General features: G+C 43.0%; 2 protein-coding genes and 1 pseudogene across 2 annotated transcripts; all 3 read left to right on the top strand.

Annotated features, from left to right (window-relative positions):
• Positions 1-291: 291 nt before the first annotated feature.
• On the top strand, positions 292-1,073 carry LOC123043785 (putative leucine-rich repeat receptor-like protein kinase At2g19210). The gene is made up of 2 exons (XM_044466392.1): positions 292-409; positions 523-1,073. Exons 1-2 carry the CDS (start codon positions 292-294, stop codon positions 1,071-1,073), a joined length of 669 nt encoding a protein of 222 aa, XP_044322327.1.
• Positions 1,074-1,121: 48 nt separating this feature from the next.
• Positions 1,122-2,151, top strand: LOC123043724 (probable LRR receptor-like serine/threonine-protein kinase At1g07550). The gene is made up of 2 exons (XM_044466301.1): positions 1,122-1,372; positions 1,797-2,151. Exons 1-2 carry the CDS (start codon positions 1,122-1,124, stop codon positions 2,149-2,151), a joined length of 606 nt encoding a protein of 201 aa, XP_044322236.1.
• An 804-nt stretch (positions 2,152-2,955) lies between these two features.
• The window catches only part of LOC123043653 (probable LRR receptor-like serine/threonine-protein kinase At4g29180), a 139,528-nt pseudogene continuing 116,250 nt past the window's right edge, over positions 2,956-26,233 (top strand).

The following is a 26,233-nucleotide window of genomic DNA, read 5'->3' as shown; positions in this document are numbered from 1 at the left end:
TCGTCTCCACGATAGCAAAATATAGTTATTAACCAAAAACGACCGTCTAACCAAGCTGTCATGCCAAACTTGAATGAAAACTAAAGTGAGGAGTTGTGGACGCACGACTAACGGACTACCGCCGTACTATTGGTACCGTGCGACCGTTGAGAAACTAACTCCTCACAAGGTCAACCGCAAGCCAGCTCTTTGCCCGTTGTGAAATGGGTATATATTGAGTGCTTAGTAGGACGTATATTTTGTCCTAGTTGCTAGTGGTTTGGTGCTTGCGGCCTGTACGCGTGAAGTGCAATGGGGCGATCAAGCCTGGAGGAACTCTCTGCCCCGCCATGGTTGACGCTCCTGCTCGGCCTTGCAGCCGCAGCCGGCATGCTTCAAGTTCGCGGTCAGCGCGCCCCTAGCGTCGAAGGTGAGTTTATGATTATTATGAACATCGTAGCTAGGATGTGTTGCACCATATATGTGTTATTATTTGCTTGGACAAATCCATAAATCCACATCCATCGGCATGGAGCAATGCAGGTTTCATAAGCATCGACTGTGGCCTGGACGAGAAGACCAGCTACGTGGACGTCATCCAGATACCGTACACTTCGGACGCCGGCTTCACAGACGCCGGCTCCAACCACAACACCTCCGCCAAGTACTGGACCACGCGCATGTCCCAAACCCACCGCAACGTCCGCAGCTTCCCCGACACGGTCCGCAGCTGCTACACCCTGCCGTCCCTCGTTCCGGGGTCCAAATACCTGGTCCGTGCCACGTTCAGGTACGGCGACTACGACGGACTCGACAGCCTCCCTGTCTTCGACCTCTACCTCGGCGTTAACTTCTGGCAGACCGTGAACGTCACTGAAGTCGACATGGCGGAGATCGCCGAGGTGATCGCCGTGATCCCGGACGACTCGGTGCAGGTTTGCCTGGTGAATGTCGGCTCCGGGACGCCGTTTATCTCGGCGCTGGTGCTGAGGCCTCTCGAGAACTCGCTGTATCCGCCAGCGAACGCGACCCAGGGCCTAGTCCTGATCGACAGATACAGCTTCGGCGACACGGGAAAAGTACCTATTAGGTGACTTTGCAGTGCTGCGTACATTGAATGCTTTTCTGTGAAATTCTGAAACATGCACAGTTTTTTAGTTGAAAAAACGTGTACATTTGTCTTAACATGTTGTGCCTGTGACCACCTGACCAGTTACCCGGACGATCCATACGACCGGAATTGGCTGCCGTTTAGCTATCCAGAGGAGTGGTCCGACATCTCAACAGCGGAGAAGGTAAAGGACAACATCGGCAATCTCAGCCTCCACGCGCCGTCAGTCGTGATGCAAACTGCCATCACATCGCGCAAAGACTCCGATTCAAAGACCATCCAGTTGGCATGGGACATCGAGCCGAACCACGTCTACCCAGTGCCCGGGTACCACTCTATACCCTGACCAGTAGAGATCCCAAATTTGATCAACCATCTAGAGTAGTAGTACATTCTTCAGTACGACCTAATCAATAAGCAACCAAATGTTTTTATGCTGTGATTCTCCTAAATCTATGTCGCCTTAGTTTTTCTTATACCTAAGTCGATTTATCAAACCGAATGTAAACTTGCCCGATGAGTATTATCCCGGCAACAAAAAAAGAAGTCGATGCGATGTGAGCCGTCCGATTGGATCCGCCTTGTCCTTGATATTCACATGATGCGAGGCTTTGCATCATACTTGGTCATAAGAAAACCTCAGTCAACTGTTATTACAAGCATATTTGTCTTAGCAGTTTAATTAACATATGAGTACATGTTATAGGTGCATTGCTATCTTGTATGCCGCGGAGCTGGAGATCCTGGCCAGTGATGATGTTCGCGAGTATGATCTCATTATCAACGACAAGAGGACCAAGGTCCCGTACAGGCCCAAATACCTCATCGCTGCCGCCCTATACAACAACGAACCCCACCACGGTTTCAGCCAGTACAGCTTCACTGTCATCGCCACAGCGAACTCCACACTACCGCCGATGATCAATGCCTTCGAGTTTTTTTCTGTCATCTCGACTGCCAACGTTGGAACAGACAGTCAGGATGGTAAACATTCAGAAATTTACATTCAGACGTGGGATCATTGTCTATTGATTAGTAGCCTTTTCACGATAGAGATATAAATGCTTACGTGATCTGATAATTGTGCTTCTTTGTCTTCGGTGTTACCGCGGGGAAAAAAGTTTCTGCCATCAACAAAATCAAGGTAAAATACCAGGTGAAGAAGAATTGGATGGGTGACCCATGTGCTCCGAAGAATTTTTCATGGAACGGGTTGACCTGCAGCTATCCTACCTCTGGGCGTCCAAGAATCACAAGCATGTAAGTTCAAATTTAATTTCCTATCACGCATGAGAGATTTATCCAAAAGAATGAGAAAAGACAATCGTGTTGTTTCAACTGAAACATTTTGTGTTCTAACAGAAATATGTCAAATGGCGGTTTGAGTGGCGATATATCTTCTTTTTTTGCTGATATCAAAGACCTCCAGTATTTGTAAGTAGACCTTTTAAATCCATTTTCCATGTGAATATTACAGTACAAGGGAAGCAGTTCAAATATTTTGTATGTTTTGTCACTTATTTCAGGGATTTATCATACAATAAATTAACAGGATCAATTCCTAACGCCCTTTCAGAACTACCCTCTCTCGTCGGGCTGTAAGAGTTCTGAATTATAGTATCTCTTCGATGACTAATATTTATGCACATTATTGTTTGACGCAACGCTATTTGTCCCCTTAGAGATTTGATGGGCAACCAGCTTAATGGATCAATTCCAGCCGGGCTACTCAAGAGAACTCAAGATGGCTCCCTAGCTGTTAGGTCAGTCAATTGTATTTATAAATCGAATGATAACTGGTTTTCTCACCATTGCGTTGACAGTTGCCATCTCTTTTATTTTGTCTTATTTATAGATATGGAAACAATCCAAACCTTTGTAGCGACAATGGTTCTTGCCAGACAAAGAAGAACAACTATATGCTTGCCGTCTATATTGGTGTTCCCATATTTGTAGTTCTTGTGATAGGAGCCCTTGTAGTACTACTGATGTTCAGAGTGAGAAAGAAGAAAGGTGACACTCCGCATAAACCATGCCCATTGATAATCACATATCTGCACCTCCGCAAGGAGTAGTTTACTTTAAAGAGTGCAAGGTAATACTAATTTCATTCTTGAATTTTCAAGGATTGGCAAGGGGAAGCCATGGACATGGACGCCAACAAATGGAGAACCGCCAGTTCACGTACAAACAGCTGAAGGTCATAACAGACAACTTCAAGGTAGTGCTTGGCCAAGGTGGGTTTGGAACTGTTTATGACGGCTTCTTGCATGATGGTACTCACGTGGCAGTCAAGTTGTTGTCTCAGTCCTCCAATCAGGGTATCGAAGAGTTCATGACAGAGGTAATGTCTCTGGTCCAGTATAATTAGAGAATGGTAAATATTTAGATAATATTTGGAACTATTTACATATCTTCTCCTCGGTCAGGCTCAAACACTAACAAAGATTCATCACAAGAATCTTGTTTCCTTGATTGGTTACTGTAAAGAGGAAAAGTATTTGGCACTTGTCTATGAGCATATGTCTGAAGGAAACCTCGAAGATAAACTTAGAGGTGTGTTTGTCCATCTTTAAGAAGAGCACTAGAAATATCTATGCCGAATTCCACAATACTGACGACAGACATACTTTTGTAGGGAAAAACTGCACGGATGTATCCTTAACATGGAGACAAAGGCTCCACATTGCACTGGAATCCGCACAAGGTATATAGTCATTTTAATTTGGAAGTTGGGTCTTCTTACTGCTACTAGTATCTATGGTTCGCAAGAACTTAAAAGAAATTGATGTGCGGTTGCTATTTGTTACTATGATGTGCATTCAGGACTCGAGTATCTACACAAGGCATGCAGCCCTCCCTTTGTGCATCGTGATGTGAAGACATCGAACATCCTACTAAATGCAAATCTTGAGGCCAAAGTTGCCGACTTTGGCTTGATGAAGGCTTTCAATCATGACAATGATACCCATATATCCACGGTCCGGGTGATTGGCACAAGAGGCTACCTAGCACCTGAGTAAAAACCCTAGCTTATTACCATATTTTTGTTGTCTGCATGACAAGTGTAATGAAAATGCATCTCATGGATATTGTACATATGTATTCAGGTATGCAACAGCTCTACAACTGAATGAAAAGAGCGACGTGTATAGCTTCGGCATTGTGCTACTAGAGGTGATCACAGGACACCCAGCCATCCAACAATCTGAAGAGGTCGTTCATATTGTTCAGTGGGCACGACTACGCCTTACGGGAGGCAACATCGAGGAAGTGGTGGACACACGCATGCAAGCTGATTACAACATCAACGGTGTGTGGAAGGCTGTGGATCTCGCGCTGAAGTGCGCAGAGCATGCTCCGGGGCAGCGTCCCACGATGACTAATGTGGTGGCCCAGTTACAACATTGCCTTGAGCTAGAGCGTGAAGACCACACCAATGATAATAATGCTAATAGTGGCTTCTACATGAAGGACGACAACGGGGACCGTGGTTTGCTTATGTGAGTCACAACACCACTTTATTTGAGATGATCACCGTTAACTTCCGAGGGTGCCAACCATGGTCATCGGTCCTGCACTCCTGGAGCATGATAAACCCTCCATGTACTATTCATTTGTAACAGAGATTTTTGGCATTGCAACAGACATTTTCTCCATTTGAACATAGAGTTCACCATTTTTTTAGACACTATTCCTTTAGACGTAGTATAGTTCTCGCCTCTGCCATTAATAAGAAAAACCTATTCAAGAATTCGTCCGATTAATCAGTTAACTTGCTGATTAATCCCTACTCGTAGGGTCACCAAGTAGCCGATAAACCGTTAAATCGTCTGATTAATTTATTAAATGGACGACTAGCCTATTAATCTCCTACTCGCCAGCCAACCGAGCAGCTACCAGTTAACGGTTTCCTCAACAATGATAAAAACATTATTGAGAATGCTCAAACATGTCTAACTGGTCTAAGGCTAAATATCTTAGCATGTGTGGTGGTTAGTGATCTGAAATGACATTTTCACTGTTAATTTTTTAGAGTGCAAAAACCAAAAACAAGGTGTTCTTGCATAAAGGTTTGGTGTGGACCTTTCCAGAGACATCTTAACAAATAGATAGAAAAGTGGACTTTTTTGTTAGAAAATGCATAAACATGCATTTTTATATATTTAATTTAATGTCAACACGTCGGGTGTGGCTACAGATGCACGATACCGACTCTTGGGCTTTCTAAATATACAAATAAAAGTGTATTTTAACCCCATTGGGCTATCCCCCTCCCTACAAAGTAACATCAGATGCTTTGATTCGCAATTTTTATATGTACAATTGTGAATCATTGTACTCACCTTGATGAACCAAGTAACCAACTCCTATAAATGAAACTAGACGGGTGACCCTTTGTATCAATTTTGTCATGTAAATGAAGACATAGATACCCTTTTCTTCAAATACTCTGTAGTCAAGTATGTTTGGAGCGTGGCTGCAAAAACCCTGGGTGCTGTTACTAGACCTTGCTTTTCTTATTATTTCTGGTGGATCCCTAATTTCATTCCTGACAGCAAAATTTTGCAAATTTTGGGGGTCACTGCCTTGTGCTGAGCTATCTGGAAGCTCAGAAACAGACCTTGTTTTCAAAAAAAGCTTGTTAGATCACCAGCTGAGTTTATTTGTTATGTATCTTCCTTCCTTCGCTACTGGGCAGGTTGGAGCATGGGGTGTATCTGATGCAACTGGTGGCTCTGAGACGCATAGTGGTCCAGAGGAAACACAGGAGAGGGATCTTCTCAGGCTGGAAGATGCGGAGGACAATAGGTTAGTACCACAAGCATGGAGGATGCAGCGATACATGAGACTGAGGAAGATAACAATGTTTGATGCCAAAACTGAAAAAAAGAGCTGTCGAGGGAGGTAGTAGCTTACGCCTACCCTCCCCTGGGGTAAACATCTGAATGTGCACCTGTGTGTGTGTGTGCATTCCTCGTGTTTTGTGTCAAAACTTGATCTCTTTTGTAATGATTGTTGTCCCTGTCCCTGTGGTGGAGTGGTAGTCCGTGTAGGACGAGACTTGCCTGCTCCCCGTGTGTGTGCCCATCCTTGCTCCCGCGTACATGGCTTGATTTGATTGGACGAAAATAAGGCACGGCCCCACCCTCTTAAAATCAGGGGGGATGATTTGATTAAAAAGAAAAAAGAAAAAAAAACAGCCGTAGAATGAAGTGGGAGCACGGATGGGAGCATGAAGAGGGAGCAGGCAAAACGTATCCGTCCGTGTATTGCCTCCTCCCGCTAGCGTTGCATGCGGCGGTTAGGTCCTGTTTTGTGGAACCATGAGGGTGGCTTGGTGCTTGGTTGGTCTTAGCTTTTTCATTTTTGTTGCGCGCTATGGACACTCTTTTACTTTTTCTTGGTGTTCCATTATCTCTATGATAGTGGAACTCGGTCCAAACTAGATCATATGGAAAAAAGTAACCAACTCATATTTAGTTTACACTGATCCATTTGGATGCATGCCTGAACATGAAAATAAATTAGTGGTTAAGTGATAGTCGAATATGTATATGACATTGACCTAGTTTAATAGGTAGTGGCCCTTTGAAATTGACATTAGTAAGGTATGACATGATGATGTGTTACAATGAAGATGATGAAGATATGTGACGATGGATTTAGGGACGGTATAACACCGAAAGGTATAGCAACACACTTCTCATACGAATAATAATGATATTTCTTGTCATCTACTGGCGTTGAAATAGGACTTAAGGATCTACAATAACACAAGAATGGACACACACACGCGCGCGCGCGCACGCACACACAACGTTTTTTGTTCGGAGCAAATAGTTGGGAGTGCCGATTGCGCAAACAATAAGCATCAACTCTGAGGTTTTCCCTAAAAAGTTTAATGATACACTTCAGATGTCTACACACTTTTACATCTGTACTCACTTTTGTAAAAATCAACATGCATGTTTAGAAATCACATACTTACACTTCAAGAAGAAAAAGAATACTACAACTGACTGACAATAAAACATAGAAGTCTTCAGCATGCAGCAGGACCTTTGGACATTGTTGGCACCCTCATAAAATTATGCTCCATCTCAAATGATCTGTTGTTCTGGCTCACACTAGTGGACTGATCAGTTGTGTAAGCATCATAACTCAAGTTGGGATCATTGCCCATTACTAGGAAAAACCCTAGCAGTAGCGCGGGTATTTTGCCTATCAGTACCGCGGGACGATGCGCTACTGATAAGGCGCTACAGTTAACGTGTAGCAGTAGTGCCTGTCATCCCACGCTACTGCTATACATGGATAGCAGTAGCACGCTTTGGTGAAGAGCGCTGCTGCTAATATCTGCAGCGCTTTTTAGAAGGAAGCGCTACTGGTAAGGCAGCACTACTGCTAACTTTGTTCCACTCGCTACTGCTAGTTTTATTAGTTTTTTTTCTGCATATTTGTTTTGTATTTGAATAGGCTTTATACAATAATCTTTAGCATATCATACACATACAAATGTAATCATAGCATATACATACAACTAGTCTCATCAAATCATGTCATCATCATAATCATCATCCAACACAAAGTGGTCTCTCGTCATCATTTCGAAAATAGCGATACAAGTCTCGATTACTTGCAACTACATCGTCATCCATATCTAAACAATGATATATGCGAGAAGAGCTATCACTTTGAGTGAGAGCGGAACTATACAATACATGAGTTCGTATCCCTCTCTCACATTAGCGTGAACCTAAACTAACTACTGCATGTCGCTCGGAAACCGGTACACCTGGGCCTGACACTCCGGCCACTCGTCGTATATATACTCCTGGCGTAGCACTTCTTCCTCATCGATTATCTATGCACCTGCATCGTCACATGAGTCGATGATATGCAACATATATAGTTGAGCAATAGAAAGAGATAGACTTTGCAAAAATAGAAGCAACATATCATAAGCATAAATAACAAAGTTGATCGTACCCAAAATGCCCTAACTAGAGTGATCGTCGCTAGTCGAGGAGGACGGTTTAATTACATCACAAATAAAGTTTCGTCGTGCATAACTCAAAGTTTCGTCATACAGAAAGTATGGACTAAACGGACACATTGTCATATATCAACAATCACTCCAACATGTCGTGCCATCCATCCAAGTGAGGGAGATAGTCCCCGAGCCTAGTGAAAGGCTTCAGGTCGAGACGCTGAGAGGCTACCCGTGTTCGGACATCTTCCCGCGACATTTGTCCTTCTTTGTAGAACATCCCTATTGTTCCGACAACCTCCTTCATGATGATCTGGGCAAGTTCACGCTGGATGTGATAGAACTCAGCTCGAAGTCGATGATCCTCGATATCTCCTACGTTCTTTGCCCATTGCAGAATATGGGCATCGCCAGATTTAGGTGACATGCGAAGGTTCTGGTGATCCCGTCTGTACTCCAGCATGTGGTGTAGGACATAGAATCCATCATTAAGAGAATCACTCGGTTGCTGGATGCAGCACAAGTCGGTCTTATGGCCGAAGGCGGGCCTGCCGCCCCTTCTCTTCTGGTCCTTGACCTCTCCACCCCGTGCATCGTAGTAAAACATAGCACTGTCGAGAACATCCTTGATGTGGTTGTAATCCTTTTTGTTAATGTTCTTCGACGAGTCCAAGTAAAGAGCGTGGGAGTATCGGGGGTAGAGAATGATGAGGACGGGGCGCCTGCTGCTGCGCAAAATAAGTACACCACAAATTAATTAGCCTCCACCGTGCAAATGAATGATTGAAATCGAAGGAAGGATATCCGCGCGGATGACTTACAGGGATGATAAGGCACGAGAATCGCCTCCTTGTCCTTATTGGAGAGCATGAAATTGACGATGTATTCCCTCGAGTATTCACGGCGCTTTGCACAGACCCTGTGAAGCCCTCATGCATGAAGTATGGGTCAGCGACACATATATGAGGTATCCGCTCAACCCCGATGATGTAGTTCATGTGCAAGGCATAAAGGCGGACAAACGTAAAATCCAGCTTCTTCACGTGAAACATGTCGAATATATAATCGAATCGAAGGAAGAACTTATCCGCGGGGAAGAAGTCGATGTATGACAATTGCCGCGGAACGTTAACCACGTAGAGTGGGTATCCTGGATCTTTCGAGGCGATGAGGCATTTCTCTATCCGCAGCACATCGTCGTGAAGTCTCCTTAGATCGCCGAATCTGGCCCCTAGCACTGTTGCAGGTAGGATTGTTTGACTGGGGATATGCCATTTATCCGCACTGGGGATATCTATACGGTCTTGAACCCGAGGCTGCTGAGGCGGCTGGATCATAGAATCAACTTTCTTGCCTTTCCTCGATCTCTTCCTAGGCTTTTTTGTCGGAAGGTCGTCTATAATATGTTGAGTCTCCGGAGGCGGCAATTCAGGCACCGACTCATGACGCTCACACCCTGAGTAGGTGCTAGTATAGACATACTGTTGAGTGCCATCGTCATCCTCATCCTCATCCATGGCGATGTCATCAGCGACTAATGGAGCCTCTTCCTTACCCTGTCCGCTATCACCCAACCCGACACCCGACGCTAATTGGATTGGTGGGGTGTTGATGTTCATACCTTGTTGAGGCTGCATGCTCGTGGGTGTGCTCTGATGTCTACTACACAACCTTCTTGTAGACGTTGTTGGGCCTCCAAGTAGAGAGGTTTGTAGGACAGTAGCAAATTTCCCTCAAGTGGATGACCTAAGGTTTATCAATCCGTAGGAAGCATAGGATGAAGATGGTCTCTCTCAAGCAACCCTGTAACCAAATAACAAAGAGTCTCTTGTGTCCCCAATGCACCCAATACAATGGTAAATTGTATAGGTGCACTAGTTCGGCGAAGAGATGGTGATACAAGTGGTATATGGATGGTAGATAAAGGTTTTTGTAATCTTAAAATATAAAAATAGCAAGGTAACTAATGATAAAAGTGAGCACAAATGGTATTGCAATGCGTTGAAACAAGGCCTAGGGTTCATACTTTCACTAGCGCAAGTCCTCTCAACAATAATAACATAATTAGATCACATAACTATCCTTCATCATGCAACAAAGAGTTACTCCAAAGATACTAATAGCGGATAACAAACGAAGAGATTATAGTAGGGTACGGAACCACCTCAAAGTTATCCTTTCTGATCGATCTATTCAAGAGTCCGTAGTAAAATAACATGAAGCTATTCTTTCCGTTCAAACTATCATAGAGTTCGTACTATAATAACACCTTAAGACACAAATCAACCAAAACCCTAATGTCACCTAGATACTCCAATGTCACCTCAAGTATCCGTGGGTATGATTATACGATATGCATCACACAATCTCAGATTCATCTATTCAAACCAACAGAAAGTACTTCAAAGAGTGCCCCAAAGATTCTACCGGAGAGTCAAGACGAAAACGTGTGCCAACCCCTATGCATAGGTTCATGGGTGGAACCTGCAAGTTGATCACCAAAATATACATCAAGTGGATCAATAGAATACCGCATTGTCACCACGGGTATCCCACGCAAGACATACATCAAGTGTTCTCAAATCCTTAAAGACTCAATCTGATAAGATAACTTCAAAGGGAAAACTCAATCCACTACAAGAGAGTAGAGGGGGAGAAACATCATAAGGTCCAACTATAATAGCAAAGCTCGCGATACGTCAAGATCGTACCACCTCAAGAACATGAGAGAGAGAGAGATCAAACACATAGCTACTGGTACATACCCTTAGCCCCGAGGGAGAACTACTCCCTCCTCGTCACGGAGAGCACCGGGATGATGAATATGGCCACCGGAGAGGGATTCCCCATCCGGCAGGGTGCCGGAACGGGTCTAGATTGGTTTTTGGTGGCTACAGAGGCTTCTGGCGGCGGAACTCCTGATATATTGTGCTCCCCGATGGTTTTAGAGTATATTGGTATATATAGGAGGAAGAAATACGTCAGGGGGCCATGAGGGCCCCTCGAGGGTGGAGGGCGCGCCCAGGGGGTGGACGCGCCCCCTGCCTCGTGCCTTCCTCGTTGCTTTCATTACGTACACCCCAAGTCTTCTGGATTGCTTCCGTTCCAAAAATAAGTTCCGTGAAGTTTCAGGTCAATTGGACTCCATTTGATTTTCCTTTTCCGCGATACTCTAAAACAAGGAAAAAACCGAAGCTGGCACTAGGCTCTAGGTTAATAGGTTAGTCCCAAAAATCATATAAAATAGCATATTAATGCATATAAAACATCCAAGGTTGATAATATAATAGCATGGAACAATAAAAAATTATAGATACGTGGGAGACGTATCATGCTCCGGGCCGTCTCCAGACGAAGCAGACTCTTTGGCCACAACAAGACCCACCCATTGCAATAATCACCAAGCTGTCGCGGGGTCTCATCGTCATCCCCCTAGTACCAGAGGAGGCAAATTCTCATGGCCCGGTTTGACACTGGCCACGGAAACCTTGAAGACATTCGGGGGGATCGGCCGGCTGTGGAACAATGGTTCCTTCGGCCTCATTATCGTCGCCTTCCCCACGTCCACCTTTGGTCGCCGATGGTGTACAATATGGTGCACGGGGTTTTGTGGGCCTGCAAAGAAAAGTCTGCGACGTGAAACAGCCGAAAGGTAACGAAAACGGGAGATTATACATTTATTGAAGGGGGTCGGTGTGACAGATACCATGAGGGCGTAGAGCTCAGCTAAAGATGAAGCACCACCGAGCATGTGCGGAAGCCAGTGCGGGAGCAGGTGCAGCTGCAGGTGCTGGTGCAACGCTAGTCGAGCTGCTCCCTGATAACCCACAAGTATAGGGGATCGGAAGAGTTTTCGAGGGTAGAGTATTCAACCCAAATTTATTGATTCGACACAAGGGGAGCCAAATAATATTCTCAAGTATTAGCAGCTGAGTTGTCAATTCAACCACACCTGGAAACTTAATATCTGCAGCAAAGTATTTAGTAGCAAAGTAATATGATAGTAGTGGTAACGGTGGTAATAGGTAATGGTAGCAAAAGTAATATTTTTGGTGTTCTATAGTGATGATAGCAATAGTGATGGAAAAGTAAATAAGCGAAGAACAATATATGGAAAGCTCGTAGGCAATGGATCGGTGATTGATAACCCACAAGTATAGGGGATCGCAATAGTTTTCGAGGGTAGGGTATTCAACCCAAATTTATTGATTCGACACAAGGGGAGCCAAAGAATATTCTCAAGTATTAGCAGCTGAGTTGTCAATTCAACCACACCTGAAAACGTAATATTTGCAGCAAAGTGTTTAGTAGCAAAGTAATATGATAGTGGTGATAACGGTAGCAAAAGGTAACAATAGTAAAAGTAATGTCTTTGGTATTTTGTAGTGATGATAGCAATATCAACGGAAAAGTAATAAGCGAAGAACAATATATGGAAAGCTCGTAGGCAATGGATCGGTGATAGAGAATTATGCCAGATGCGGTTCATCATGTAACAGTCATAACCTAGGGTGACACAGAACTAGCTCTAGTTCATTGATATAATGTAGGCATGTATTCCGAATATAGTCATACGTGCTTATGGAAAAGAACTTGCATGACATCTTTTGTCCTACCCTCCCGTGGCAGCGGGGTCCTTACGGAAACTAAGGGATATTAAGGCCCCTTTTAATAGAGAACCGGAACAAAGCATTAACACATAGTGAATACATGAACTCCTCAAACTACGGTCATCACTGGTAAGTATCCCGATTATTGTCATTTCGGGGTTAACGGATCATAACACATAATAGGTGACTATAGACTTGCAAGATAGGATAAAGAACACTCATATATTGATGAAAACATAATAGGTTCAGATCTGAAATCATGGCACTCGGGCCCTAGTGACAAGCATTAAGCATAGCAAAGTCATAACAACATCAATCTCAGAACATAGTGGATACTAGGGATCAAACCCTAACAAAACTAACTCGATTACATGATAGATCTCATCCAACCCATCACCGTCCAGCAAGCCTACGATGGAATTACTCATGCACGGCAGTGAGCATCATGAAATTGGTAATGGAGGATGGTTGATGATGACGATGGCCACGGATTCCCTCTCTGTAGCCCCGAACGGACTCCAGATCAGCCCTCCCGAGAGGTTTTAGGGCTTGGCGGCGTCTCTGTATCGTAAAACGCAATGATTTCTTTTCTCTAGTTTTTTTCTCCCCGAAACTCAATATATGGAGGTGGAGTTGGAGTCGGAGAGGCAACAGGGGGCCCACGAGGTAGGGGGGCGCACCCTAGGGGGGCAGGCGCGCCTCCCACCCTCGTGGCAAGGTGGTGGGCCCCTTGGCCTTCATCTTTTGCAGGTATTTTTTGTTATTTTCTGAAAAGTGGCTCCGTGAAGTTTCAGGTCATTTCGAGAACGTTTGCTCCTGCACATAAATAACAGCATGATAATTCTGCTGAAAACAGTGTCAGTCTGGGTTAGTTCCATTCAAATCATGCAAATTAGAGTCCAAAACAAAGGCAAAATTGTTTGGAAAAGTAGATACGTTGGAGACGTATCAGTGAAGGAGAATTATGCCGGATGCGGTTCATCATGTAACAGTCATAACCTAGGGTGACACAGAACTAGCTCCAATTCATCAATGTTATGTAGGCATGCATTCCGAATATAGTCATACGTGCTTATGAAAAAGAAATTTGCATGACATCTTTTGTCCTACCCTCCCGTGGCAGCGGGGTCCTATTGGAAACTAAGGGATATTAAGGCCTCCTTTTAATAGAGTACCGGAACAAAGCATTAACACATAGTGAATACATGAACTTCTCAAACTACGGTCATCACCGGTAAGTATCCCGATTATTGTCACTTCGGGATTAACGGATCATAACACATAATAGGTGACTATAGACTTGCAAGATAGGATAAAGAACACTCATATATTGATGAAAAAATAATAGGTTCAGATCTGAAATCATGGCACTCGGGCCCTAGTGACAAGCATTAAGCATAGCAAAGTCATAGCAACATCAATCTCAGAACATAGTGGATACTAGGGATCAAACCCTAACAAAACTAACTCGATTACATGATAGATCTCATCCAACCCATCACCGTCCAGCAAGCCTACGATGGAATTACTCATGCACGACGGTGAGCATCATGAAATTGATGATGGAGGATGGTTGATGATGATGATGGCGACGGATTCCCCTCTCTGGAGCCCTAAACGGACTCCAGATCAGCCCTCCCGAGAGGTTTTAGGGCTTGGCGGTGGCTCTGTATCGTAAAATGCGATGATTTCTTCTCCCCCGTTTTTTCTCCCCGAAAGTGAATATATGGAGTCTGGGTTGAGGTCGATGGAGCGTCAGGGGGCCCACGAGGCAGGGGGGCGGGCGCGCCCCCACCCTCGTGGACAGGTGGGGCACCCCTTGACGTGGATCTTCCTTCCAATATTTATTATATATTCCAAAATAATTCTCCGTTGATTTTCAGGTCATTCTGAGAACTTTTATTTCTGCACAAAAATAACACAATGGCAATTCTGCTGAAAACAGCGTCAGTCCGGGTTAGTTCCATTCAAATCATGCAAGTTAGAGTCCAAAACAAGGGCAAAAGCGTTTGGAAAAGTAGATACGACGGAGACGTATCAACTTCCCCAAGCTTAAACCTTTGCTTGTCCTCAAGCAATTCAGTTGATAAACTGAAAGTGATAAAGAAAAACTTTTACAAACTCTGTTTGCTCTTATTGTTGTAAATATGTAAAGCCAGCATTCAAATTTTCAGCAAACATTATGAACTAACCATAGTCACAATAACATTTAGGTCTCATGTTTACTCATATCAATGGCATAATCAACTAGCGAGCAATAATAATAAATCTCAGATGACAACAGTTTCTCAAAACAATTATAATATGATATAACAAGATGGTATCTCGCTAGCCCTTTTTGAGACTGCAAAACATAAATGCAGAAAACTTTTAAAGATCAAACACTGACTAGACATTGTAATTCATGGTAAAAGAGATCTAGTCAAGTCATACTCAATGTAAACTAACAGTAATGAATGCAAATGACAGCGGTGCTCTGCAACTGGTGCTTTTTAATAAGAGGATGATGACTCAACATAAAAGTAAATGGATAGGCCCTTCACAGAGGGAAGCAAAGATTTGTAGAGGTGCCAGAGCTCGGTTTTGAAATAGATATGAATAATATTTTGAGCGGTATACTTTCATTGTCAACATAACAACCAAGAGATGGCAATATCTTCAATGCTACACACATTATAGGCGTTTCCAAACATAATGGTAAAGTTTATACACCCTTCACCAACAAGCATCAATCATTGGTGGGGGGCTTACAGAGATGGGAGAGACGATGGCGGGGAGGTGCTTGGCGACGGAGGTAGGGGCGGCAAGGGCGGGCTCAGGATCGGTAGGCGGCGGTCCTGGGCGGGCTCAGGGGCGGTGAGGTCGAGGGTGGCGGCGGTGAGGTCGAGGGCGGCGACGGTGAGGTCAAGGGCGACCCGAGAGGCGGCGGTGAGGCTAGGCGGCCTCGGGCGGCGACGGTGAGGATGAGCGTGGCGTCGACGCCGGCAGGAGAAGGCGGCGAAGTGGGGGCGACGACGAAGTGAGGGAGACGGCGACTAAGTGGAGGCGCGAGGGATTTGGAAGAGAAGTGGTGGTCGGGGGGAAACCGTTTTTGCGTTAAGTCAAAAATAACGGTAGCGCATTAGGGAAAACGTGCTATATCTAAGTTAGTTATAGCGCGTTTAAGCAAACGCGCTACTGCTATGCCTTCATCCTTTTTTCCCTTTTTCGTTTATTTTTCTTTACATTATATATTTTTCCTTTCTCCTTTTTCTATTTCTTTTATTTTCATTTACTTTTCTATTTGTTTTTCATTTTATTTTCTTTTTGTTAGCAGTAGCGCTTCACACATAAACGCGCTGCCCTATAAGGACATTAGCGGTAGCGCTGTTTTTTAAAGATCGCTACTACTATGTGTAGCCCATCAACTTAGTGGTTGGAATTTTAATAGTAGTGAGTTTTCGCTCAGACGCGCTACTGATATATATGCATCTGCAGCGCGCTTATTTTGCACTCGTTACTGCTGTCTTTAACAAGCGCTACTGCTAAAGTTTTATGTATAACGTTTTCCCTAGTAGTGGCCGTCGGTACCAGTGTAGAAACTATTGTTTGTGTTGCATTTAGTGCTGCCATTATGTAGCTCGACACATTCCTGTAGTTGCGCCACTACATCGGTCATGGTGGGCCGCTGCATCGAGGCTTGTGTCGGTGCATTTGAGTACAATGTCCGCAACCTTCTAAACTGTGTTTACAACATAACCACCCTGCATGCGTCCACCCACTACACCCTCTATGTTACCTTGTGCCAATCCCTGTCGCGCCCATTGGATGATGCTGATAGGCACTAGCTCTCGCAGGATAGTAGGCTTTTCCATGACAAGCTCCATCATTACGAACCCGAAGCTATACACATCGCTCTTGGATGTTGGCTGCATGGTCACATGGTACTCGGGATCAACATATCCGGGATGTGTCGACAAGCGTGTCTGTGGACACATGTGTGTCATTGTTGCCACTGAAGTCCTTGCTCAAGCCAAAGCCGACAATCCTAGCCTCCATCCTTGTGTTCAACAAGATATTGGTAACCTTCACGTCGTTGTGCATGAGAGGAGGATTGCATCCCTTGTGTAGGTATTCTAGGCCTGCACATCATCAGGATAGTCTGTGCTTAACTTTTTGAGAACATTCAATAGCAAACTAGCAACAAAATGCCTTCACTGTTAGAAATTTAGGGTTTACAGTCTACCCCCTATTCCTCTGCGCTTATCCGTGGTGCCGCTCACAATTTGCATATCTGAGACTAGGGGGTAGGGACCTTTTTACATTGTGTTTTCAAAGAATCCACCTCTTATACAGATAAGATTCCTAGTCTTTTCAACTAGTTTTCTAGGATAGACTCCAGACCAAATTACCAACCACGATCAAATTTGTCTGTCAATGGATTCTACCCTTTGTGTCCCCGGAGCACACGCTTATGAGCAAGCTATCATAATAGAGTGTAAATTCCTCTAATTATGTAGATCAACATTAGGATTGTAATCTAACTACACGATATAGCTCCTTCCGATTATCACTATACCCGGATAGTCTTTCTGATATAAATACTATATTGTATTCCACTGATAATCGACCAACTTCCTTAAGCATACAACTTAAGTACGTTCCAACAAGTGATAATTCCTTAATAACCATGTAAAGTAATTCCATGCATAAATACATGCATAATTCCATAATGAGGTATTCCGAATATTAGTAATTCCTAGTAATTTGAATATAGTTGCAGGACACATAATTCCAACATCTCCCACTTGCCCAAATGATCATTCAAATATTCATAAACCTGTAGCTTTAACATGCTTGCCAAATACTTCATGACAAAGAGGCTTAGCCAAGGGATTAGAAATCATATTAACACTACGTTTAAAACCCACAAAAATATAATGGTGATACTTCGATATGTTTCCTTGTTGTGACACTTAAGATCACTGGAGACCTTTAGTTTCCACCTAATTATTCCAGCATAGCTGTCCTCGGTGCCTCGAGTATTATTTTCTCGAGTGTAATTTCACCTTTATAGGCACCTTGAGTATTTAGCTTCCTCAAGTGAAATTCCACATCAATTATTTTCCATCACATATATCAATAATATGATTAATTCCACATTGAGTCAAATAGATGATAACCATGTTGAATAAATAAAGTTTTCAAAACCACATAAATATCAAATCTATTCAGTAAATTAAGTTCCATAAGTAATTATATTTTGGAATAAATTCCTAACTTGTGTCAGTGAACCTGCACCTTATTAGTACTAACAAATTGAATATGCATACCTGGACTTGTTTCTCATCTCGTAGATACAGTAAATTTCAACACAATTATTATCCCTTTGTCTTCAGGAGTTCAAACATAATTCCTCACTGAGTTTGGTTCCAGGTACTTTAATAAGTTTGCATTTTTTTATATTAAACGTCTCAAAACGTACCATATGTAGTTTTCACTCCTAAAACATAGGAAGCTTCAAATGTTCCTTTTGTATGAAAGTTAAAACATGACCAAGCTTTCACTTCCATCAATGTGACTTTATCATTGCAAACAACAAAACAATGTTAATGTATACAATAATAATGCAAAAATATTTTACACTTACATTTGCAGATGGCCGCCTTGCTTCATTTAGAAAACCATGTGACCTACTATACCATTGATGTGAAGCTTGTTATAAGACCATATATTAATGTATTCAATTAGCAAACCATGCCTTTTGTTCCTCTTTCCCTAAATTCTAGGAGAGAGAGAGAGAGTTTCCACAAAGTATATTCCAGTGAGCCAAATTTCCTTACAAAAAAACTTCCAGACAATAGGCTTGCGATTGTTTGGTATGATATTAATTTCCCAAACTATTGTCTTCCTCATTTGAGTTTATTGCTTCCCGCAATTTTTCTGCACATAATTGACATTGATGAAAAAATCTTCTTAAGAGAATTTAATTATTCCTCTAAAATTTAGAGTGACATCCCAGAACAACACATAACAATTATCCAGACATGATATTCCAAGATAATTCCTCCCACTTATCCTATGCATGTTGTGTCAGGAGTTTCACTTGTAGTTTCCTTTGGGGTCAAGATTATATTCCAGTATGATTGTCAATAAAAAAATAATTAATTTCCTACTTTCCACCAGTTTCCTTTTCCAGATAAAGAAACACCCTTTGATCGACTAGAATAACCATTACAAAGTTCCTGATGTATGCTTTGTAGTAATTGAGAATTTCTTGCCAAATTAAAGAAAATAAAACTTACTACGAGTGTACAAACCATAAGGAGTGACTGTGCTATGTGAATTATATACACAAATGACAGTATATATGCAATGCTTCTTCCAAAAATAACCGGCTAGTAAAAGTATCCAATTCCTCCATTTAATTTTGGAGTGTACGGTCTATTACAATGGTGAGTAGTTCCATGTTTTTTACATGTTCAATTGATATATTCCTGAAGTGTACTTCCCCCACCAATTAGTTGTTGAAACTTTGAAATCTTTTAATCAACTGATTTTCCACTTCAGTACATAATATGCCAAGCACAATAAAACATTCCGACTTGTATTTTGAAATAGTATAAACATAACCATATCAAGTGCAATCATCAATGAATGAGATAAAAGAAATAACCAGACCTCTAGTGGGAATGAAAAAAAATACCACAAGTTCATCCAAATAAATAACAATGTGACGCCTTTATTTTTTTCCTTCCACCTTCACAAAAAGGTGTATGATAAACAAACATCATATATACACGCTTCACATGTACCATAGTCCTGCCACTAAAGTTTAAAATTCCAGAATCAATAAGCCTCTTGATACCGTTCCAAGATATGTCACCAAGTCGTGGATGATATAACTAATATGATTCCAAGCATGTGTTCCCATTATTAATATCCCTCTCTATGGAGTTATCTTCACCAAATAAACAATTTGGGTTGCCAACTTCCAATGGACCATCAAGAAAGATGAGACCATTGCGTGAAATTTCGTAATGCACTGATTTTATCATTGAGCAATGTTTCCACTCTTCCTTTTTCAAATAGTATGACATAGTCAATAGATTCCAAGATAGAACAATAAATTAAATCCCTTCTCATTGAAGTTGAATATCATGTCCTATAACAATAATAGTTTCACTCCACAAAAAGAGTTTGAAGGCATAATGTCCAATCCAAGGTATATCAAATTTAGCATTAATTCCCAATATGAACTCATGTCTATTAGGATCCTATTCGTATTCAACATCAGCCTTAAATCAAGATCTTTCGACAGGCAGGATACGTCTTCCAATAAGGGTCGTTTCTGGTTCAATTCAATCTGCACGAGAAGTAACAATGGAGACGAAAGATTAAGAAAACTATTGTTAGCTAGTAGTGTTGACGTATAATGTGCTTCCTAGTCTCTTCTATCAGATCGGTCTTTTATTTGCATTGGCTAGAGCATGCACTTCTATAAACATCACAGCTTCTTCCAACCAGTCCCAAAATTTCAACATGTATGCGGCATATGCACCAGCGATAAATTCAATGATAAAACAACCAGCCCATTTCAATCAGGTCTTTGGTAATATCACCATCTTCAGCAAATTTTTATGTGCACTGATCATAAGATAACCCACTAACTTTGATTCTGTACAATGCTCTGCAAATAGTAGCACCATACGCTCACTCGGTCACTCCCTTGCAAACATTCACTACCATCTAATTTAGAGTGTCATATTGCAGGCTCTGTTAACGATGACATGAGATTGTATTGTTCCTTGAGTTCCATGCATGTAGGATTTTCAACGACGTAGAAGAGAGAAGGGAGGATGAGGTTCCCACTTAAATCACTGCTTATAGACACCCGTTGTGGATAATTCGATAGTTCATCATTATTTCGTCTGGTTCACCCACGTCATGGACCATGAAGCTCCTATACTTACTCTAGAGTCTAGAGACAATCCATTACTGGAGGTTTGTACATGCTGTCTAGAGACAACCTATTGTACTTGCCCTTGGTTATGTAGCATGCTAAGATTTATGATAACTCAAAGCATAGTCCCAGATCATCCGCACCGCAGACTCTAGCATCCCTGATTAAGGAGACATAGTCATTGTGCTGTTCAATCCAGTCAATTAGAAAACATGACGGCAATAATTCTAATTCCGAGTAACCATATGTTGGTAGAAAAACAGAATATTAGGTCTGCACATGACATGATAATTCCAATTCAGAGTTTCCATATGTCAGTACTAAAACAGGCTATTACTTGTGCGCATCGCATGCAGAGAATTGTTGTTTGGACATTAGGTCAAGCAAACCAAGCATAAAATGCAGGTACATTACAAATGTAACAAAATAATTTGCTCAGGAACATCACAGATTATCATGTACTAACCTGAAGTCTCTTGGATATGCCAGTTAATTTGAAGCTAACTTCATTGGAAACCTCTCTAGTGGAGCTCCCTTGGACAAACCGACCAGTATGCCTTAGATACATCTTCAAGGATTTATTCTCAAAAGCCTTGTAGTTTGTATGCCACACTCCAGCTATGCTGAACCTCTCATCAATCAACTTGTTCCCAAGTGGCCGTCTAAGCCCCCCTCTGGCATTAGGATCAACAATAGCTGAAGACACTAAGCTCTTGATGGCATTTTCCACTTCAGGCTGCAACTGCAAGTGTTATCAGATGAGTCTGCAGAAGATATGCTAGTAACAGAAAGGACAGAGGTAGTTCCAATATGAACTCACGTCTATTAGGATCCTATTCGTATTCAACATCAGCCTTAAATCAAGATCTTTCGACAGGCAGGATACGTCTTCCAATAAGGGTCGTATCTGGTTCAATTCAATCTGCACGAGAAGTAACAATGGAGACGAAAGAGAAAGAAAACTATTGTTAGCTAGTAGTGGCTTGTATAATGAATAGTACGATATCTGAACAATTTAGCACAAGCCACAGTACTTAAGTCACATATTAGAATCTAACCAACTGACACTATACATGGTATAAACGAAAATTTACAAAGAAAATGCTAAGCCCAGCAATATCTGCAGTAGAATGAAAAAACAAGGAAAAAATGAATACTAATCACATCGAGCTACAGAAAACATCAGCCGATGAAACAATCTCGCTTTAAAACAATTTCAAGCAAACATAGCTTCTTTTCCATAAGAATGCTATGAGGCTGAGCTTTATTGCTGCAGTTTCTTTAGTTAGAGAACATAATGAGTTTAGAGCTAACTACCCAAGTGATAGACTACAAACAAGAGACACGGATGCTTTAGAGAAACAAGGAACCACCGACCACTTGAGGAGCAATTAGAAGACTACATATAGTGGTACATATGTAGTAAACGAATTTGTGTGTAAAAACTGGATACATATTTACACATGCCTTCATCTTAATTGCCCAAAAATTCCTTTAAATTAAGACAAGCATGATAATTGATAGCTAAAAGTTAGCATCATACATCGTCTCAATGAATTCTAACTTATAGATTACTTATCTTTACTGTCTTGGGGTTCTGGATTGTCAGGTGTAAAAGAATAAAACCATGCACAATCTGATATTTCACACTGTTTAGTAGTACTATTTAGCATGGATACCCATATATAATCAATGCATGGTAGTGCTAAAAGTTAACTGTGACCCTGAGTTCTGAAAACGAAAATGTACAGGAAAGGACAGCATGGTAAGCACACCTTGTTGATTGCAAGCTTCCCATCTTCTTGCAAAGCGCATTTGCAAGACATCTTGGAAACCACTCCCTGCTTGTCGACCACCTATCAGATATTTACAGGCCGCAAAGTCAATTCACGCTCGTCTAAACAACAACCAGGGGATAGTTCTCAAATTGTTAGACGCATAAACCTTGACATGGTAGTGCTCTTTTGTTGAAACGAACTCCAGCCCCATCCTCTCCACAGCGAGTCGCTCCATGTCATCCAAGAAATCACTGGGCATATTCGTATGGAACGTTTTACGGACCGGGCTCTTGGATCCTTCTGTCCCTGCCTCTGAGAGGTCGCGGACGGCGTCCAGGGAGACGGGCGATCCACCAACACAAAAGCTGGGTGGTGGCACGCGTTAATCACAATGTGATGTGAGTTGTGACACGAAGCAGAGATCCAAGAACTGGAAATGGTGGGACGCATAGAAGAAGACTCACCGTTGGAACAGGACCTTGCCCACCCTTGCCATGAGACTCAGTTTTGCCTCCTCGTCTTCCCTGGGCACATCGTGCGTCCTCGCTCTCGCCTTCTCCGCCGCGTATAAGAGGTCCGGCAAGAACCTCTCGGCGATGACTGCGGCCGCGTCCGCGGCCTCCGTGTAGCCGGAGGATGGGGAGGAGAGGGCAAGGACGAGGGGCTTGGCGCCGGTCATGCGCTCGACGGTGTAGCAGGGGAAGGGCTCGAGGCGGACAAATTCAGCGTCGTCGGAGAAGGGCGGGAGCGGGAACCAGCGGGAGACGCAGTCTACGGCGTGGATGATCTTGTTGGACGGGGGAACGTGGTGACGCCCGCAAGGGGAGGAGATGGAGAGGGAATGGAGGGAGGATGAGAGCGGGAAAGGGGTTGGGGTCGGCTCGGAGGTGCTCGAGTGGCGCTTGTGGGGAGGGACGTAGGCCATGGCAGATGCCCTGACTGGCCGGCGGCGAGGTCGTCAGAAGGGGGGAAAGGGAAGTTTAGCCAGCGGTTGACTGAACTCTCGGGAAAGGGGAAGTTTAAAGACCAACTTTAACGCACGATCCCAAACCCCAAACGACGGCGGCGAGGTTAGGAGGGGAAAAGGTGGAAGTTTAGCAGGTTGACTAAACTCTTGCTGCCAAGGAGAATAAAAGTGGGAAGTTTAAAGGCCAATTCCAACGCACGCCCCCAAATCTCATACAGTCCGTTTTGTCTGAACTTCGTTCGTTTGGGGCGAACAATCCTAACCGATTTTGTGGAGGGGGGAAGGGGCGTACGCCCAACGCGGCCGACACATTTCACATCATGTAGGTGTCCATTAAACTTGAATTAGAACTAAAGAAAAAAACTTCAATGCAACCCTAGGTCGGCTTCTCTCGTCGTCGTTGTCGTCCTAGTCTTCGTCGTCATCCTCAGTGAGGTCAATGAATGGCGGGGGACAGCCACAAGTGGGCCGGTGCCGCCTGGGGTGGGTCATGCACCACCGAAAGTGCATGTGGCACCTGCGGATGCTCATGGGGTGGAGACCACGGTTCGGCGCCCACCCAGGAGGTCGGTGCAGACACCAGCTCCGGCATGCAGGGCATCGTTGACATCGAGCTGCGGGACTGCCTGACCAATGCTGGATCCTAGGTCACGGCCGACGGCTCGAGAACGACGTTGTCGTCTGGCTCCGGGATGGCCACATCCCCCGTGGCCGAAAGGGCCATCTGCACGTCCAGCCCATCCCACTTGCTGCACTCTCCGCTCCCCTCGTCTTCTCCCCTTCCTCCCAAATCTATCATGTTCCCTCCCGTCATGGCCAAGTCCCTGCCACAACTCTGGCAGCGAGCCCGATCCTACGGACTGGGATGACCTCATTAAGGACGAGAACTCCAAATCTAGCAGCAACACGCAGGTGAGAGGACCTCGTGCTCCACATCGCCATCTAGCGCTCGCTATTGAGTATCGTGATTATTAGGAAACATAGGATAGACTAGGAATTATTCTAGCTTGTCTTGTACTCCAAGAAGATCATGTACTCCTATATATATACCCACAAGGCTCAAGCAATACAATCATCGATTCTACCATTCCTCTCTATCCCTTCTAACATCCATCAACTTACCTTCAGATTCTTCTTCAGTCTCACCGTCTACGTCGCTATCGTTGTGACTGAGGAGGGACGTTCAGTATCGTGATTATTACGAAACATAGGATAGACTAGAAATTATTCTAGCTTGTCTTGTGTGTGTGTGTGTATTATATATATATATATAACACTATTTTGATCACAGGATCAGAATAATATTCTGATCACAACCTGAACTTCCCTATGTACGAACCCGAACTTCGGTCTATCTTCGCAACCGTGGCTTCCCTCGCGAATTATTCCGGCCGGTTGTGTTGTCTGGGATGTGACTATAATCCAGATACCCATACCTGCATCTAAATGCTCGTTTTTATTCATAATTTTGCATTTTGACGGATTCACTCTCGGGGCGGATGAACCTGTGTTTGTTTACAAGTTTAATGCGTTCAATGGATGTTCTAGAACCTCTACCATGATGGGAATTTGGTGTAGTTACGAGTTTCATGGACAATTTGTCGTTAATTTCAACCGATTTGATACCGGGTTCTGTGTTCTACGTCCGCGGGAGTGGTTCCGCGGCTTCTGTGGATTTTGTTGTTTTTATTCGAATATAGAGGGCAGATTTGATTGCAGTAGTGAGATTGGACCGTTCATGCGTTGTTAATTTGATCAGGCAGGCGAATACACCCCTGAAATCGGGCGATTGGATCTCGTGTCCGCCCGTGTTGGTTCCGGTTCTTCGATGAGACAGCTTGGTGGCTTTGTCGTTTTGATGTTTGGGCGTAGTAGGATATCGTTCGAGGTCGCAGACTGAGAAGGTGTAGTCACCCAAGTGATTAAATCTAAAAAACAAATTCGTTAGCGTGTATTTTTCCAATGATTCTACTGTCTATCTTACGAATTGGACTTCTGGACCTTTTGTGCTAGAACTTCCGTCGTTTTTATGCATGTTTTTACTTCCGTCATTTTTGTTTTTCAGAGTACTCATACTACGTAAATGTGGAGCTGGTCCATAGACACACAAATCATCTTTTTATATTTATTCTTTCTTTGGGATTAATTTTTTTGGATCATCCACATTCTGTGGTATTAGTTGGACTTCTATGGTACCATTGATTGAACTTCCTGGTTTCCACATTGCAAGGCGGTGCAGCATTGCGCTCTATTTTTTCTTTTTTCCTTTTGTATTTTTTGTAATTTTCAAATTTCCAATTTGGGTTTGAGTTTGTTTCGTGGGCAACTATGGGATTATTCCCAAATATAAATGCATATCTTACTTCTTTTTAACATGATTGCATACTTCGAACAGTGGTAGAACTTCAGTATGTGTTTAACGTGAAACTTACAAGATCTTTGCCCAAGTATGCATGCACTTTTTCCAGATCATGTAAGGGTCGTTGTAGAAGCTGGACTTCTATGCTGTTTATACGTGAACTTCTGATTTTCCTTCTTTTGCAAAGTAATAAAGCAAGTCCTCTGTATTTCCTTCTTTTTTATGTTACTTTTCATTCTTTTGCATTTGGTTTGGATTTTTTTGACTTAGTCCCATGAACAACCATGTAATTGGGCGATGGATATGCGTATTTTTTATATTTTTGCTAGTATGTTTTTGTACTTATAATAGTTGTTGTTCTTCACTAAATAACTATCCTGAATTTCTGTGTGATAATCGTTTTTTAACATGTTAATTTGAGGTTGTTATTTTTTGGATTTAAATATTTTTGTAGACATTGAAATCGGCATTGCGCGTATTGACAAATGCGGTA

Source organism: Triticum aestivum, chromosome 1A, assembly GCF_018294505.1.
Source record: "Triticum aestivum cultivar Chinese Spring chromosome 1A, IWGSC CS RefSeq v2.1, whole genome shotgun sequence".
NCBI classification, from domain to species: domain Eukaryota; kingdom Viridiplantae; phylum Streptophyta; class Magnoliopsida; order Poales; family Poaceae; genus Triticum; species Triticum aestivum.
The sequence above is the reverse complement of the archived record's forward strand: the minus strand, read 5'-3'. Positions and strand labels throughout refer to the sequence as shown.

What these genes read in the sequence shown, in the direction of transcription:
- LOC123043785 (XM_044466392.1), top strand. Translation starts at nt 292, where the DNA reads ATGGGGCGATCAAGCCTGGAGGAACTCTCTGCCCCGCCATGGTTGACG. An exon ending in GCGCGCCCCTAGCGTCGAAG is followed by an intron (nt 410 to 522) that starts GTGAGTTTATGA and finishes GGAGCAATGCAG; the next exon opens with GTTTCATAAGCATCGACTGT.
- LOC123043724 (XM_044466301.1), top strand. Translation starts at nt 1,122, where the DNA reads ATGCACAGTTTTTTAGTTGAAAAAACGTGTACATTTGTCTTAACATGT. An exon ending in TCCGATTCAAAGACCATCCA is followed by an intron (nt 1,373 to 1,796) that starts GTTGGCATGGGA and finishes TACATGTTATAG; the next exon opens with GTGCATTGCTATCTTGTATG.